At 34.2% G+C, this 17,691-nt stretch overlaps 1 protein-coding gene across 1 annotated transcript in view; it reads left to right on the top strand.

The window, feature by feature from the left end:
* RNF217 (ring finger protein 217) overlaps nucleotides 1-17,691 on the top strand; it is a 151,898-nt gene that overhangs the window by 83,128 nt on the left and 51,079 nt on the right. The window contains 1 exon segment of the mRNA XM_020986975.2: nucleotides 9,475-9,708. Within this exon segment, the coding sequence (XP_020842634.1) occupies nucleotides 9,475-9,708 (234 nt within the window).

Here is a 17,691-nt window from a genome sequence, read left to right as displayed (position 1 = left end):
AGTGACCTGTCACCCGAAGAGTAAGTAACAGAACCATGATTAAAACCCAGCTCTTTTATTTTTTTCTATCATACCACATGACAACTTATGAGTCAACCCTGAAAACAAGCAGTAAAATTATTTCAATGATAAATGTAGTTTGCAGGATGGTTCACCAAACAGGTGCTAAGAGAATCCTAGAAGAACAGTTCAGTGTTCTTCCTTTCTCTGTCCATTTCTACTGAAGATTTAATTTAACCTGCCATTTTTCCTATGCACTTAATGGTGTGAGTCACTAAATTATTTTTGAATTCAAGTTTCCCAGATGGGAAATTAGCCAACTAGCTTATAAGTTAAGTGGATAATGGCACATCTTAATGACTCCCTTAGAGACTGTTACAGGTAAGTAATTTTGTCTTACTAGAATAGGCATGTTTTTAGCAAAACTAACTTGGAGAGCATGCCTCTTAGTGATTTAAACAATGGCATTTGCATTGCATATGATACAAATTCACAATGTCCTTAAATTTATGATTTAATTTTTTTCAGGCACATGCATAGAAGACTGAATGTTAATCGAAAGGGTTTGGATATTAGGAAGAATTTTAATAGGTTAAGACCAACAAATTCTAAGTATCTGAAACAGTTTTTTCAGTTTGCTTAATTCACATATTCACACATTGCACTAAAGTTTTTCTAACAAATAAGATTCATGAATTAGGTTTTATTTATAGATAGACTCCATTATAATGTATGGTTTGTTTTTGAATCTTAGGGGAAATTAGCCTGAACTATACAAAGTATTTTTTTTAATTCTCTGAATTTATTTCAAATGATATGCTCCATTTGGATGAACCTGATTATGTTAAACATTATTTTAAGAATGGAAAGGGAAAATCATTTTATGTCTAAAGTTATGTCATAAGCAAGAATAATTTTCTTTATGTAAAGTAAAAAAGAACACTAAACATTCATTTTAAAATAATGTACAGTGTCACCAGGGAGGGGGGAATAAAAATTTGTTGAAGGGATTGGAGTTAGCCTCCCTAGACTGAATTTTTTGCAATAATAATAGAAAAAATATATATACTTAACTCTGAAACACAAGTGGATTAGCTATTGTGGTTTTAGCTAGTGTGGCTCATCCAAAGCAAAGCTGATCTAGATAAAACACTCAATCTATACAATACCTCATGGTAAGTAATGGAAATATACTTTGAGCCCTTGTTTCCTTGGTTTCACTGATGTGGTTACCAATTCTATCAGCACATATTGTAATTCCTCCAGGCCTCTGTATTCTGTTCAATTCTTGTCTACATCTTTATCCACAGAAATTATAGGCCAAAATCTCTAAAGGGTTTCTTTCTGATTCCTGGACCATTTTAGGGGTTAGAACGAGGCACTGAGGCTATTTGTTGTCTCACTCATGATAAATGACTGACCCACTTCCTTTTCTGGCCATACATGCCATTGCTGATGTCTTGCATACCGCTTGTTATATTCAATTCATATCTATTAATATGCTGTACCATGCTTATTCTCACTGTAAGTTTTTCTATTGATTTTTATTTTTCTGAAATCTTGGTATCCACAATTTGCCATTTGTGGTTATATCACACTTCTGAATATATTCCTTATTCCTCCCCTTCCATCTTGCTCCAAGCAATCCATCCTTTCCAATAAAGATTTTAAAAAGAAAGAAGAACAGTTTCACAAAACCAACCAAAACATCAACTATGACTAAAAGTATATGGGTAGTCCATATTTATGATGTCCTATATCTAGAGGAAAGGAGGGAAGTATATTTTCTCAGCTTTTCTCCAAGCTCAAGTTTGATCACTATGATAATAAAACATTCAGATTCATTTCATTGTACTTGTTATTTACAGTGCTGTCATTGTCTGTATTGTTTTCTTGGTTCTGACTTTATATTGGTTCATGAAAGTCTTCTCATACTTTTCTGAATGATTCATTATCATCACTTCTTATGGCATAGTGATGTTTCATTAAATTCATTTATCTCAGGAGGATATTGACCTTAAATATATGAGTTTTTGCAGCAAATGAACAGATTAGGAGTGACTGTTGAAAGCATTGTGCAATTCTATCCCAGTTTATCCCAATTCCTATTCAATTCCACATAGTTCATTGACCATTGTCATTGATAGTGCCTATCTACGGTATACATATTAATACTTTTAATAGAATAAGCTGCTTATCCACCAACATGTCCTAATCTGAGTAATGTGTGTTTTTCATCCATATAATTTTTCCAGTGTAGATTATTGGAACAGGCTTTTTTACATTACTATGAATTCTACTTAAAATGCTAAGTGTTCTAGGATTTCTTGAGGGTAGAAACCATGTTTTTGCCTTTCTTTATGATCTTAGTCCTTAGAATAGTTTCTGGCACATAGTAAGAAATTAGTAAATGCTTGTTGATTATTAATTTAATTATTGGTATATGTTGGATATTAATCATAGAATATAAACTCCTTGAGGGCAAAACTACTTCTCTTTATGCCCTTTTATGTCCAATATTTTGAACATACTACCTGTTTCATAAATATTTGTGGAATTGAATTGAATTCCACATGACACCCTTGAAGTATTTTCAGACAGCTATCACTTCCCCAGTAAGTTATTTTTTTCTAGGCTAAATAAACTAATTTCCTTCAATTACTCCTCATTTGGCATGATTTCAAGGCCCTTTCCATATTCAAGCCACCCTCTTTTGCATACTATCCAGCTTATCATTGTATTTCCTAAAATATGTCATCCAGAACTGAATACGGTAATTCAAATACGATCTAACTAGGGCAGGGTACAGCTGGACTTTTACTTCCCTAGTTCTGGACACGATGTCTCTCAAATTGCCCAATCTTTGTTTGGTTGCCATTATTACACTGTGGATTCCTTGAGTTTGAAGTTCCCTCACAACCCAAAATATTTTGAGACAAATAGCTATCTAACAAAATCTCCCTGAGGGCGTGTCTTTGCATTTATATTTTCCCATATAAAACTTCATTTTATTACCTTTAGCCTAACCTTCTAGTCTGCCAAGATATTTTTGGATTCTGAATCTGTTATGCAACATGCCTGCTGTTCCTACAAACTTTATATCATCATCAGATTTGATCTTCATTTTATGTATATATATATACATATATATATGTATATATATATACATACATATATGTATATATGTATATACATATACATATATATAAGTTTGTATATATATTTTTTCAAGGTACTTATTAGCATTTTAAACAGCACAGCAAAGACCCCTGGATCATTCCACTAGATACCCTTTTTCAAATTGCCAGCAAGTCATTAATAGTGACTCTTTTGCTATTAACCAGTTATGAATCCATCTAACCACACTATCATGTAGTTTACATCTATGCATTTTGTCCAGAATAGCATAAGAGGTTTTGTCAGATGCTTTGCTAAAATTTAGGCAATATATAATCTACAAAATTTTCCTTATCTGCCAATCTGATATTCCAATTTAAAAAAAAGGAAATAGTGTTAGTTTCAAAGATCTATTTTTATTAAAGCCAAGCAGGCTTTTGTGATCATTGGTTTCTTTCCTGTATGTTCACTAGCCATCCCTTTAATATTATATGATAGAATTCTTCCAGGAATTGAGTAAAGTTCACTGGTCTCTAGTTTGCACTCTCCTCTGTTCTGTTCTTTGAAAATCCAAACAGTATTAGCTCTTCTTTAGCCTGCAGTACTTTTGTTCCTTCATTCCTTTAAATCATAGATTTAAAATTGGAAGAAATTAGAGGACATTAAATCTACTTCCCTTATTTTACAAGCAAAATAACTGGGACAAAAAAAGGTTAAGTGACTTGTCTAGGATCAAATACCTAGTTGGTGTCTGCAGCAAGATTCAAACCCAGATCTTGCTGACATCAAGTCCAGTGCCTTATCCACTGTGTTATGATGCCTCATCCTGGATTTCAAAGATGATGGAGGCTCATCAATAATATCTACCAGTTATTTTAGTAATGCATGATACTATTCATCTGTAACTAACTGGTGACTTGAACTTATTAAGAGTATCCAAGTGTTTACCTTTGGTTTCAGCTGCTTGAAGTATCTTTATACTTACTTTGGTTTCTGTACCTCCTTTGACTATTTATTAGCTGTTTATATTCTGTCCTTTCTGTCCAAAGGTTATTCTTCTTGCCAATGGAAACAAAAACAAATTTTCATTAAGGAGTTCTGTCTTCTCCTTTTATTATATTCCTATCCACCCCAAGTAATAGTGTCCCCCTCCCTTCTTTGGTATTTTCCTTTTCTCCATTTTCGTATTAAAAAGATCATTTTTATTGTCTTTAGTATTCCTAATAAGCCTTAAGTTATTTTGAGTTTTCCTTGACACCATTCTTATAGGATTATATCATTCCTTGTTATTCATGCTTTGTTTGGTTTGGTTCTTGCTTCCATCTTTGGTTCACGTCTTTGTAATACCTAAGTTGGTGTGTGACTTCCCGGTGCATCAGCAATGAGCTCTTTAAACAACTCTCATTTTCCCTTCTCATCATAATTGCTTCTTTTTGTGCTTTCAGAATTTCATGCTTAAGAATTTCCAATCTCTTCTGGGCTGGCATCTCTTGTAGAATTTTAAGCCAATCAGATGTTAACTATATTTTTTCTGTACCTTTTGAAATCGGCTCTTCAAAACCTGGATATGTTTTATTTTTTGGAAATATATTTATGCAGAAAAGAATATAAAAAGGATTTGCACTTCATTCACTGTGGATGAAGAAACTTTTACTCCTTTCCAGTAGGGCTTCCACCTTCCCCCAAAGGATAGTCATGTTATGAGATCAAGCAGCAAGGAAGACAACTCAAGATTTGTTTTAAAATGTTATTACACTTTTCATCAAGTCCATGCTACCTTTATTGTGCTTCATCAAAGGTAAAGATAACAGATGATTCCTTCATGCTGATCACCACTCAGTTTCCATTTAACTACCCAGTGTGGTTTAACCTCAGAGTAACTTGCCACTTCACCCTCCTTCTTGTCTTCCACCTCCAGTCATTGCTTTCTAACTGGTCTTTCTTTTCAGTGATCCAGTCAATTACTAGCATTTATTAATATGCTAGCATGTGCCAGACACTGTTCTATGAGCTCCATTCTTCCACTACAGATCTCACTAGCTTATCTTTTTAAAAGGTTTTTATTGTGAATTCAACAGTCATCAATGATTACAAAGATTTGAAGAATAGGAAGAGGACCACATGTGAAACTAAGAACTTCTGCCACATAGGTTTTTTTTAAAAAGAATATATAAATTTAACAAGGCAGTAACAAATAGCTTTATTTGTTGCCCATTCTGCACTTCTCCTGCCTTATGTCTGTTCATATTTTAAAATGCCTTATTTATATTTTTTTCATGTCTATTATTACCCAGCAATCCACTTCCCTCTACCTGAGTAGAAGCTCTCTCTTATGTATGTATGATCAAGCAATACAGTAAATTGCCCATTTCTGAAAATACATGTTTGTTTCTATACCCCTAGTTTAGTCCCCCTCTGCCAAGAGGTAAAAGGGATGTTTCATCATCAGCCTTTTGAAGGCATTATTGGTTGATGCTTTGATCAGAGACTGGGGTGTATTTTAGATTATGCCCTAGCTTTACTCTCCTGTATCATAAATTCTAAGCTGGAATGGCCACCTCCTCTCTAGGTTCCCACATTTTTACTTTGACAATTAGTTCCTTCCTTTGGCAAGATTTTGTTACAGAATATAATTTGTCTTTATTAGCTTTTCTACCTTTTGGAGTAGGAAACTATGATTCACAAGTTGTTAAGTGTGCAGCTTTTGTCAGAGGGAGAGCCCTTGCAAATGTTTAGATAATTGAAGTCCCTGGTCATTGCTATACCATGCTTCTGTGCTAGGCTTGTGATCTGTTTCCTGAATTATTCTTCAATACTTTGTGAATTTAGTGGCATCCCTCCACCTTTTCTCTTTTTCCTACAGTGTAGCTATCCTTTATTATTTGAGGTAATCAACAAGCACTTATGAAGAACTTGCTATGTGCCAGGCACTATATTAAGTCCTAGGAATACAAAGAAAAAAATTTTTATGTTTACATGTATTTAAATACAAAATAAATACAAAATCATTTCAGGAAGAGGGGACTCACTACCAACTTAGGTGATTAGGAAAAGCCTTATGTAAGAAGAGATGGTACTTGCAATTAATGTTGAAGGAGACTATAGACTCCAAAACATAGGCAAGGAGGGAGTGGATTTCGTGCATTAAGGAGAAAAGTGGAATGTGATGTGTGGGGATAAGTCTGTAGGTAAGTTTGACTGGAATATAAAGGGTGTAAAGGAAAGTAATGTGTAATACATGTAGAAAATTCTTTAGCTTGCTACATAATATTTAAGCAGTTTTCTCCCTCTCAATTCTTTTCAATTTAAAGCCATTTTTATTTGATTTCCAAGACTTCAGGCAAATATATTTTTGCCAGTATTTGCTAGATGCTCTCACTCCCTGTCATGATTCCTGTGATGTATATAACCTGTGGTCTGAAAATCAAAATTCCATACTTAATGTCTTTTTAATGAACTGCTCAATCCTCAAATGTGCCTCTCTCATTTGAAGCCCTTGATTTCAAATGGCAATAGTGATAAAAGGATCATTTCATTGACATGCTGTAAAATACTTACCAAGGACATTAAGAATTTCTTAAAGTGTGTCAAAACATCTCTCACAGAATTGCTTAGACATAAGAAATTTCCTAGAAAAAAATTAGTAAAGATTGAATTGAGGTATGAATTTGAACTGAAGAAATATGGAGAGTAAGAAATCTGTATCTTGATATCATGGTAAGGCTCAGCATGTGATTATGAAGATATAGTTAGCTAATTCTGATCAGAAAACTTTCAGTATAATATTCTATATGCTAAATTTATATCTATAAGTCATTCATCTAAATATTCTGTCAAGAGACATATACTCCCTAAGTAAAAATATTGTATTAAATAGTATTAAGTGTAGAACAGAATATTTCCTTGAAGTTTAAAGAGGTTTTAAGGTCTGTGCTTATTTTATCCATTAGAATTTTAAAATTCATTTGAAAATAGAATTATTTTATTTGGCATATAATAGCTATGTAGAAAAATCTCAGTATTTGATTTCGGATGCTGTTTATTTAATAAATAGATTTGTTGTAAGTAGCTCTTACATAAACGTTTAAAATTGTCGAAAAACAAATGAAGAGAAAAGCCTAAAAGTGATACAGAAAAATGAATGTGATTGAAAATAGATTTATGAGTTCATTATCCAGATGTTTTCTCACAGAAATTAGTTTTCTTGGTATTACCATTTTTGTTCTCTTCGCTGGTACTGTTAGCTGCCTTTTATCCTAATCCCCAATTTTTATTTATGTGCTTCAATATTTTGACTTCACTTTGATGATAATGGGAATTGGAGCTTTTTGTTGATAATGTGGAAACGTGGTTTGCTGTGGGAAGGTTGGTGTTTATGAGTATTTGAATCTTTTTTGATGTACACTCACTTGTCAGTACGTAGAGCAGGTGTTTGTTGGTGCCTACAAAAAAATTTCCTTTGCTTTCTGTTTGAATTTTACCGTAGAGTTTACTCATCTTCCTTATTTTCAGACTATTGTGATGGCATCTTCCTGGAGTTAAAATGGATTCTATTTTTAAAATTGTTACAAAAAGATATTAGTAATAACCTTTCTAGTAATCTTAGCAATCTTTGTCATCATATGATTGAACACAAGTGATGTTCATTTTAGTAACAGATTGTGTTCCAAAAGTTCACATTTAAGTTTGTTTTTTAGAAAGCAAGCCACATATTATTGTATTTGCCATGTTATATGTGATTTGGCAGCCTTAGGACAGCCTACAAAAGCTTTCTTAATTCTAAATGTGCCTAGAAGTGTTGGACTGTATCAATATGCTATTAATTGCTATCGAACCAAAGCACAATGTTCTGAAGTATTTCTGTGGGTTAATGATGCCAGGAGCCCATATGCCTCTCTACCCCCATGCTTCTATAGGTACACCAGGCACATATTTCCATGTGCAGGATCTCATCACTTGAGCCCAAGTCCCAAGGCAAGGCATTCATTTGCCCTAGACAAGGTTTGAAATTCATCCCTCCCACTCCATCCCTTTTGCTAATAATGGTCACTGTAGGCTTTAGGCCTCCACTAAAATATATGCAACTTATCAAAAAATTAATGCCTAAATATTACAGAAAGCATACTTTTCTCACTCAAAATATTTTGTGATTACTTTTTCCTTTTCTAAATCTTCATTAACCATCCTTTTATTGCTATATTCTAGAACAGAGGTTCCCAAACTTATTTGGCCTACTCCTCCTTTTCAAAAAAATATTACTCAGTGCCCCTTTGAAAATCTTTCTTTTACCCTTTAACATTTTTTTAAAATTTGCATCATTTCAAAAATATTTTAATAATTTATTGTAAATTTGTGGGGTTTTTCCTTCATTGAAATTTTGATGACACAATATTATGTCATGTAATCATATGGTATTGTATTGTAAACAAGTCTTTACATACACATATTCCTGCCGATGCACGCTTACCAGCTGACGCTTGTTAAAACCTGTCAGCACACTTGACCACTTATGGGTTATAACCTGAATTTTGTGTGTTTATTTGGAAAATAATGTAATTGCTACCAGTTTAACTTTGTTACACAACAGATGAAACATGTACAAGCAGTTTTTCAAAATTTTCTTATCTTTCCTCATGCTTCCACTGCTTCTTATTTTTATTCAGTGCCCCCGTAGTTGCAGCTGAGGCTACTACTGCACCCCCTCTACCTGTATTGTTCCAGTGCCCCTTTGGGGCAGTATCACCCACTTTGGGAACCTGTGTCTAGAGTTTTGCCAGGAATCAAAATTCACTGTGGCAAACTCACAAGTCCAACACTCTATCAAATGAGCCACCTCCCTGCCTCACAGTAAAAATAGTAAGAGGTATTCCCTTGTCATCAAGCTGTTGTAGGTCTTAGTTCTGCACTTCTGTAAAATGCTCCATTTTTGACATTTTAAAATGGAACCCTCAGCTTAGTGTTGTGATAAAAAAAAACTATCTGTGTATTTGCAAAAATCTGAAGCATATTCACTTTACCTTCTCTTAAGAATTATTATGGGTGTCCAATTGTTTGAACATACTGTGGTTTCTAGAAGGTTGTAATGATGATTTGTTTCTCTTGTGTAAGACTTTTGGTTTGGTTGAGAGGTTTGTGAGTTGAAAGATGTGATGGTGAACATGACTTAAATTTTAACAATTTTTTGCAAGACATTTGAAGATACCAAATGGCTATTAATTATCATCAAACTCAGGGACTTTAAATATCCTCTGTGAGTGTTGATAGATGAAATAACAATATTTTATTTTAAGGACTGTTTTAGCTATGTTATATAAGAAAACACCATGTAAATTTTTTTTTAATGTGTCTTTTGCATAGGTCCAACTTGGCCAAGCAGAAATCAAATGTCCCATCACAGAATGCAATGAATACCTAGAGGAAACAACTGTTCTATATAACCTGCCACATGATGATGTCATCAAATACAAGTACTTCTTGGAACTCAGCCGTATTGACTCCAGCACCAAACCATGCCCTCAATGCAAGCACTTTACAACCTACAAGAAGAGAGGACATGGTCCAACCTCTACCAAATTGGAAAACAAATACAAAGTGAGCATGCTCACCAGAGCTATGGATTAGATGTCACATAATAGGAGCAGCCAAAGTAGGACAGCATGTGGTGGGCATTAAGTGGGCTTTCTTCTCTTACGGGAGCCTAATGTAAGCTATGTTTTAGAATATGGTTCTGTAGTATTATATCCCTGCATAAATATTCAAGTCGTGGAACAATTTCATATATTTGTGGATGTAATTGTGGTTATATTTTACATACACATGATTCAGACACTTTATTTGTCCATTTTACCTTAAGAAGATCAAGAATACATAATATATACAAAATTAAAGTCTAATATTCGGAGTAATAACAATTTACAATGTTTAAATCCTCTTGCACCCATATATGCTAGGCTATTTTCACTGGTCTACCCATGACTCAGTTATTTTGACTATGGCCTCATCTAAATTTACCCAAAGTAGTAGAAGCCTTTTATAAACTTTGTGATGTTTAAGCAAAATGACAAAATGAAGGTCTCTTTGTATTGTTAGGTAATTGTTAGAACATCCTATATCTTGGGAGGAATTGTAGCATTCACCAAGAAGTTTATACATACTCCAGTGTTTCATGTTTGGGATGGTGTATATAGTGAGTTTAGTAAGGGCCATTAAGGTCTCATCTGTCTTTGAAGCAGTCTGCTATAATAAATAAACTGATTTAGACAGTTTTAGTTCTTATACAGTCAGTCATGTTATTATTATTATTATTATTACTTAATGCATGACACCTGATGGATGCTTTTATTAGTTTTGTTTCTCAATAATTCCCAATAATTATATGGTGTTTTTTTTTAATTAACAAATTGTCCAGCTAAGAATAATGCCGTGATGGTGATTTTAAACAATTGAACTAATATTACAAATTTATTCTCCAACTTTATTCAAATTCATTTTATTAGGACTAATTTTCCTTATAAATATTTGCCTTCTGCAGTTTGTAGCATTGACATGATTTCCTAAATTTTAGAACCTATAATGGAAGAGTAAAAATTCAGATCTAATCAATTTGTGATGTACGCTTTTTCAACCACTTGATACATGATTCTTATTGATGGAAAAACTTGGAATTTTTAATTTTACATAAAGAGATGATAAGAGATTGTTACTAACAATAGAATTTTGCAGATATCACTTTAGTCAAGATCACTCAAATTATCTTATGGTGGAAATTTTTCCCACTTCAATTATTGAAAGGGAAATATGAAGAAGGTGTCTAGATTCCATTCACATTGTTAGAGCCAAAATTTCTATTTAATTTTTTATTGAATTCTATTGAACTTTTTTTTTTAGTTTAAGGCTTTTGGTCTACGTGTTATTTAGTTGCTGACCTTCCCCCTACTCCTGTTAGAATCTAGTAGGTATTTTGTGGGTTGGTTGAATGAAAATAAGGTTTAAATGAAGCCAGATTTGGCTTTTTTAGGTTTAGACATTTTTCTTCTCAGTAAAACAAGAGAAATATGCTTTCATGTCAGAAGGGAACAAGTACTGTTTTACATATTTTCAAAATTAAACTTATTTCAAGCTTTTGTGGGAAAAAATGAACAACTCAATACAATGTACAAGAACAGTGCATCCTTCATTGAATTGAAGCCAGAATATTTTAGGAAACATGGTGTTATTCTTTTTTTCATCCTTATGAGAGAGAGAGAAGGCCTATTAGGAACTGGAAGTAACCAACTCCTGTTCTCTGAAATATGCATGGTATATGGAAATTTGTGGATGAATTTAGCTATTCCTAAAGAAAATAACAGTCTTACTGTTATGGTTTCTGCTATTATTAATATACTTAATTTTATATAATATTGTTCTCCAACCAGGGAACTCAGCAGTTTCTAAGTGTGTAATTCATTCTTTGTATAGCTAAATTATGTAAGGTGGTAGATGGCAGTAACCATATTATCCAAACAAAATAATTCTCTAAGATTGTTTAATAAGTGGCAAAACTGGGCACAAAACACAGTCCTCCTCATTTCCATTTCTATTCCCTATCCAGGTACTCTTTTGATTGCATTGGTAGGAAGAGAGAAATTGATATGGAGATGGACTCAATCTATTTAATCAATTCAAGGTCACAGATATAGCTGAAGAGCTATAATAAACTTTCTTTAATTTATTGCTCTATTTCATTCTTTTTGAATGGATAGATGGACTTGGGGAGTTCTGAAACATTAATTAAATACAATCTCATCAGTTATACAACTTATTTCCAAATTCTTTAAAGTCCAATATAACTTTTTTTTTTTGAGACTGGATTTCCTCATCTGGTCCAGGTTGGCAGTACGGCAGCCAAATGGGTCCAATCCAATACTGATTATCACAGGGGCTTTGACCTCCTTTGTTTTCTAACCCCTTTTTAGGCAGCCTGATGCTCTACACCATCAGCTCCTAGACCCTCATTATATTGGTGCCAGATTTAGTGTGGACACTCAGTTGGCTTAGCCTCTTGCCCATTAAAAATCCAAGTTGATCTACCTCCCTCAGTCTCCCCAGTAGTAGAGATTACAGGCATACACCAATACTCTCAGCCCAATATCACTATTAATTCATAGTATATTACATTTGAGAGCATTGGATTTCAGCAGTATTAATTTGTATTATTAACATTATTTAAATTGCTATGCACAGTGTACCCTGCATCCCTTGGATCCTCTGAAAGCACTTTAAATCCTGTTACAGTATTCCACCAACCCAACGTGGACTTTTTTTTTACTCATCAATAAAAATCAATGTATTGAGGGCATACCCTACATAATAACATTTCCTAATTATACTGTTAATACTAATTCCCACTATAGTGTCAGAAAACACTGTTGTGTCTCACAATTTGACTGGTCATCCAAAGTATAAACTGGAGAGTAGCTGTCTCCCCTGACTATCCTTAGAAAATTCTTCTTATCTCAGGTGGAGACTGGCAAGTATCCCACTCAGAGGTTTTAAGGTTCAGAAAATGGTTCCAATGTGTATTACTCACCCTTATGACCATCATTCCTTTTAAGGACTTCCAAGAACAGCAGGTGCTGTTGGTGTCAGGATGTTGGATAGGTAGAGGGGAGTGAATAGTTAGGAACTAGTAATCATACCCATCTCCTTCCAGAGTATGACTGGCATACTGAGCCCTTCTCAGGATGAGACTTTTGTAACATGTGAACTGTAAAACCTGAGGAAAGATTGCGGGGTTGAGCACTGTGACTGAGGACACAAGAATGATGAAAGCATAGAAATGAAGATGTGACAAGGGCAGGGGCTTGTCCACTGGATTCAAGGGACTTGGCACGTGTGAAAGTTGTTCCCTGTTTGTGCTCCACTGCACTCATCATTTTAGAAATTCCTGTCTCTGAGTTTGAGGAAGCAAGACATTTTTTAATTATACAAATTATATAGTTTCAAATCTCTATAAAGACTTCTTTAAAGCTTTTATTGTCTAAATTTTGGTGATGTGGGAATTCATCTCTCATTTATCTTATTTTTTTCTTATGAAACATACTGCCCGCTGTGATATTTCACTTATGATCATGTATTCACAGAACAAGTTAGTGCAGTTAGGGTATGTCTGTAATTTAGTTCAGTTATTCTTCTTTTGAATGCATTTATATAATAGCTTAGCTATAAAATAATTATCAGTTTGAGTATTTGTTGAGCTTAATGGTGCCCACTCAGTAAGATTTTGAGCTCTGTGTTAAAATTATGATGAAATATCAAACATCTTGACTTCTAATATTTTGCTATTTAAAAATAACATTTTTATCATAATTATCATCAACATTTTTATTATTGTCTGGTATGGTATTAGGAATTGTGGTTTTTTGTTTGTTTAAAAAATGTGAAACATGAAATCTCATAACAGCAAAATGTAAAACGTAAACAGAAGTACATCAGCTCTTATATATATAGGCTTCATTCTTCTGAGCCATCCAAAAAGAAACTTCTCCAGGCAAAGGCTTGAGTAAATAGATAAATCTCTCATTGTGTGTTCTGAAAGTCAATAACCCATATTCTCAAAGAGCAGAGAAATTCCAGACTGGGAAGATTTTTCCTTAGAGAGATTTGTCTTTGGTCAAACCCCGGGTTACTATCTGAAATGCAGCATTTTGTTTCCCTGTGATTTTGGCTATGCTGTCTCTGGTACCAAAAAACAAATACACAGAGAATTGGGCAGGGGCATTAACAACTGGACAAAAACAGGAAAGGACTCTTAAAAAAAAGGTGGCATTGTAGCTGTGCTTTGAAGGGATGTAGGTGAGGCAGACAGCATTCCAGGCAAGGGGAGATAGCCTGTGTTGAGACACAAAAGCAAGAAATGGAATGCATAGGGAGCAGTAACTAGACTGTCTAAAAATTACCTACATGTTTTCAGATTTCAGATCGATGGATCAGCTGCTTCTAATTGGCATGTTTTTAAAATGTGCTTAGATTTCCTTCTAACACAGAAGGTTTGATAAGCATATGCTACCTATTGATGTTGATATTGATAGAAGCTACAAGGCATAGTTGATAGAGCTGAATTTAAAATAAGGAAGACCTAAATTCAAATACTGCCTCTGACACATAGAGCCTTTGTGACCCTGAGCAAGTCACCCTCTCAGTGCCCTAAACAACTACTTTCTAAGACTATAAATTACAGAGAATTTGCAATGATCTGGATAAATTGGTAATAGGAAGTTCCTTACTGGGTACTCCCTCCACCAAAGAAATTACAAATCTGATTAAACAAAAAAGAAAGATAAACATACTATGCCTATATACATATAATTTTCTATATATAAGAGGTTACTTCATTCCTTTTTACTCTCTCACTTCTCTCTAACACTATCACTTTAAATTGATAGTGTTTACAAATCAGAAATCAGTATATGCATCAATCCTCCAAGGTTCAATTTAGTTTTTGAAACACTGATTCCTCTAGGGTTTAAACGCATCACCAGTGTCAAGGAACTGACAGAAAACAAGTGTAGATTTTGAAATGATTGTTGCTGACACAGATTTATAAGAGAAATAGAGATGAAATCATTTATTTTGTTTCAGAGAAGTCAGCTGAAATAAACACTGTGTTATGTCTGTTAAGCTTTGTGTTTTACAGTCTGTGTTATGATGTTGGCATATTAAATCTTGTTAGGGATACATTCATGTCTGTGTTCACTAATGACTTGTTTTACTAAAATGGATCTTGGCTGGCCTTCTGCTTGTCTTAGCTGCAAGGATTTTGTGAAGGCATCTTACTTGTGTTTTGTCTATTAAAAATGTTCCAGTTAGATATGAAGCAAATAGCCTGATATTAAAATTCTTCTCAAATGTTGGCCTTTTAACTCATTTTAAAATAATAATTCTAGTTTTTTTGGTTTTTTTAAGATTCTAAACTCATGGTCATCAGGTTTCAGCGGGCAAATATAAAATTTCTAACTGGCCCTTGGGTTGAAATATCTATAGTTGAGAGGTACCAGAACATGTGTTCAGACATCAATATATGGAAAAAAAGACCACAACTGTCATAGCATTCCCACTTGCCATTGTCATAGGATCATAGATTTAGAGCTTGAAAAGACATTGCTTTACTTTTTGGATGAGGAAACCATGACATAGAGTATTAAGACTTGGCCAAGATCACACAGCTAACCTGAACTAGGATTTGAACACAGTTATTTCTGACTCCAAATCCAGTGTCCCACTCACTATGCCATGCTTCCTCTCATGCTTTATAAGATGTGAGCCCATTACTTCTACTGACTAACTCAGAATTCTTGGAAGATAAGGCAGTCAGGAAGGCCGAATAGAAAGGAAGCATCTATAAGATGAGTGTCCGTGGACATTCATAGTGCTTCTAAAGAGGCTTTTTGCTTAAAAATGTACTGGAAATGTAAACAGGTCATTTGTCATTGCTGTGAACCAGTAATTTTATTCCTTGGCCTCCATGAGCCATCTCACTTATTACCCATTACCCTTATAGAGAGGCTTCAACTAATTTCAAAGTGGTCCTTGGACCAAACTTCAGTTCTGGATCTTGTCACACTGCTCTTAGGTCACAACCCTTCTCAAGTCCATCCCATTGCTGTGGATTATTTTGTGAATAACTTTGATTATCAAGATTTTTAGAAAGAACAGGGTAGAGCCTTCTAGTATTCAGAGAAATAGGTCATCCTAAAATTGTATATTTAAATACCAATATAAAATGACTTGCTTTACATACATTTTTTTCTTGATTACAACATATATTCAGATGAGTTATAAACAGTGGAGCTCTTATTATAAGGTCATAGATACAGAGCTAGAAGGGACCTCCGAAAACATCTAACTCAGCTTTTTCATTGTTACAGATATGGAAGCTGAGACCCAAGGAGACATTTATTAAACTCCTGCTATGTGCCAGGCACTATGCTAAAACTGGGGATATAAAGGCAAAAAATCATTCTCTGTTTTCAAGAGACCCCCCATTCTAACAGAGAAGACAGCATGTAAACAACTATTATGTGCAAACAAGGCAAATACACAACAAATTTGGAGTAGCCTTATTAGGCACAAAGATTGAGGACTAGGAGAGGCTTCTAGCAGAACTTGGAACTTTAGCCAAGATTTGAAGGAAACCAGGTAAATGAGGAGATAGAGATGAAGAGGGCTTGAGGGCCAGCCAGTGAATATATTTGGAGTCAGAAGATGGGGTGCAGGAAACAGCAAGGAGGCTGGCAGCAGTACATTACAGTTAATATGGAGAGGAATAAGGTGTAAGAAGAATGGAAAGGTAGAAAGAGGCCAGGTTATGAAAGGCTTTAAAAGCCACATGGTACCTCCTATTTCATCCTGGAGAGATAATAGAGAGGGAGCCTCTGGAGTTTATTGACTGGGAGAGATGATTTGGTCAGACCTGCCTATATTAATACAGCTAGTAGATGTTTAAGGCAGAATTTGAACCCAGGTCTTCTGACTCCAAATTCAGTAACTTATGCCATTAGTTCTTTCTGTATATTTATTATCTTCACAGAAATTGAAGTTTCAATAAAATAAATATCTCATTTGAACATCAAATAGGTTAGCTTTTGAGTTAGTTACTTTCTTCGAGGGTCTGTAATTTATTAGTGTTCCTTTCGTCAACAGAACCCCTCTTAAACTTAGCATATTTTTTTCTTTTTTTGAAAATTGCCATAACCAAAAATTTTGTCACTTTGTGGCCAGCCTGGTGATGTGTGCCTCTCAACTTACCTGATGCTCCTACTGTTGATATTTATTAAATTCCTCAACTCATACTCAGTTTTTCTAGTTTAGAAAAAAATATACCAGAACTTTTTCTTTCCTTTCATAGCCTTTGAGAATCTTAGATCATGGAGAAACTTTTGAGTTAGTAAATGTGTATTTCAATGGTTGTTCACATAATATCTTTGATACAATATTCATTTTTATGGAATGTCATTTTGGCTCATTCTGAGGAACAGTTTGATTAGCAAAGATTTCATAAAAATGGAATCTGTTTTAGAAATTTCCTTAATTTTCAGATTTGAGCACTGGTTCACATCACTGTCATCATAATCATCAAAGACTCTAATGGTGTATAGTCAACAAATACATGGTATGTTTTTCAAGGAAAATTAGTTTTTATCTTCAAAAGTCAATTCATCTTTTAAAGTACGGTGATAAACCTCCTTCCTCTTATTGCCCCATTCCATATGCATCAGGGTATTTAGGAATAAAATTTTCCTTAGGTGGTTTTAATAAAATAAATAGTTGAAAGGGACTTCAGTTGGTTACTATTCTGCTTTGTATCTGCTTTTAAATTCTCTCTACACCACCTCAGACAAGTAATCATCCAGCCTTCATTTGAAGACTTCTGGTAAAGGGAAACTCACTACCTTCTGAGCTAACCAGTTCCACTTTGTGGTATATCTAGCTGACAGGAAGTTTTCCCTTACATTCAGGCTGTATCTGCCTCTCTGAATTTCTGTCCATTAAGTTCTGTCTCTCTGCTTTTCAAAGCTAATATTTTTTAGTTTCACG

Source organism: Phascolarctos cinereus, unplaced genomic scaffold (genome assembly GCF_003287225.1).
Source record: "Phascolarctos cinereus isolate Bilbo 61053 unplaced genomic scaffold, phaCin_HiC Scaffold_5;HRSCAF=322, whole genome shotgun sequence".
In the NCBI taxonomy this organism is placed as follows: Eukaryota; Metazoa; Chordata; class Mammalia; order Diprotodontia; family Phascolarctidae; genus Phascolarctos; species Phascolarctos cinereus.
This window is presented reverse-complemented; position numbering and strand designations above follow the sequence as displayed.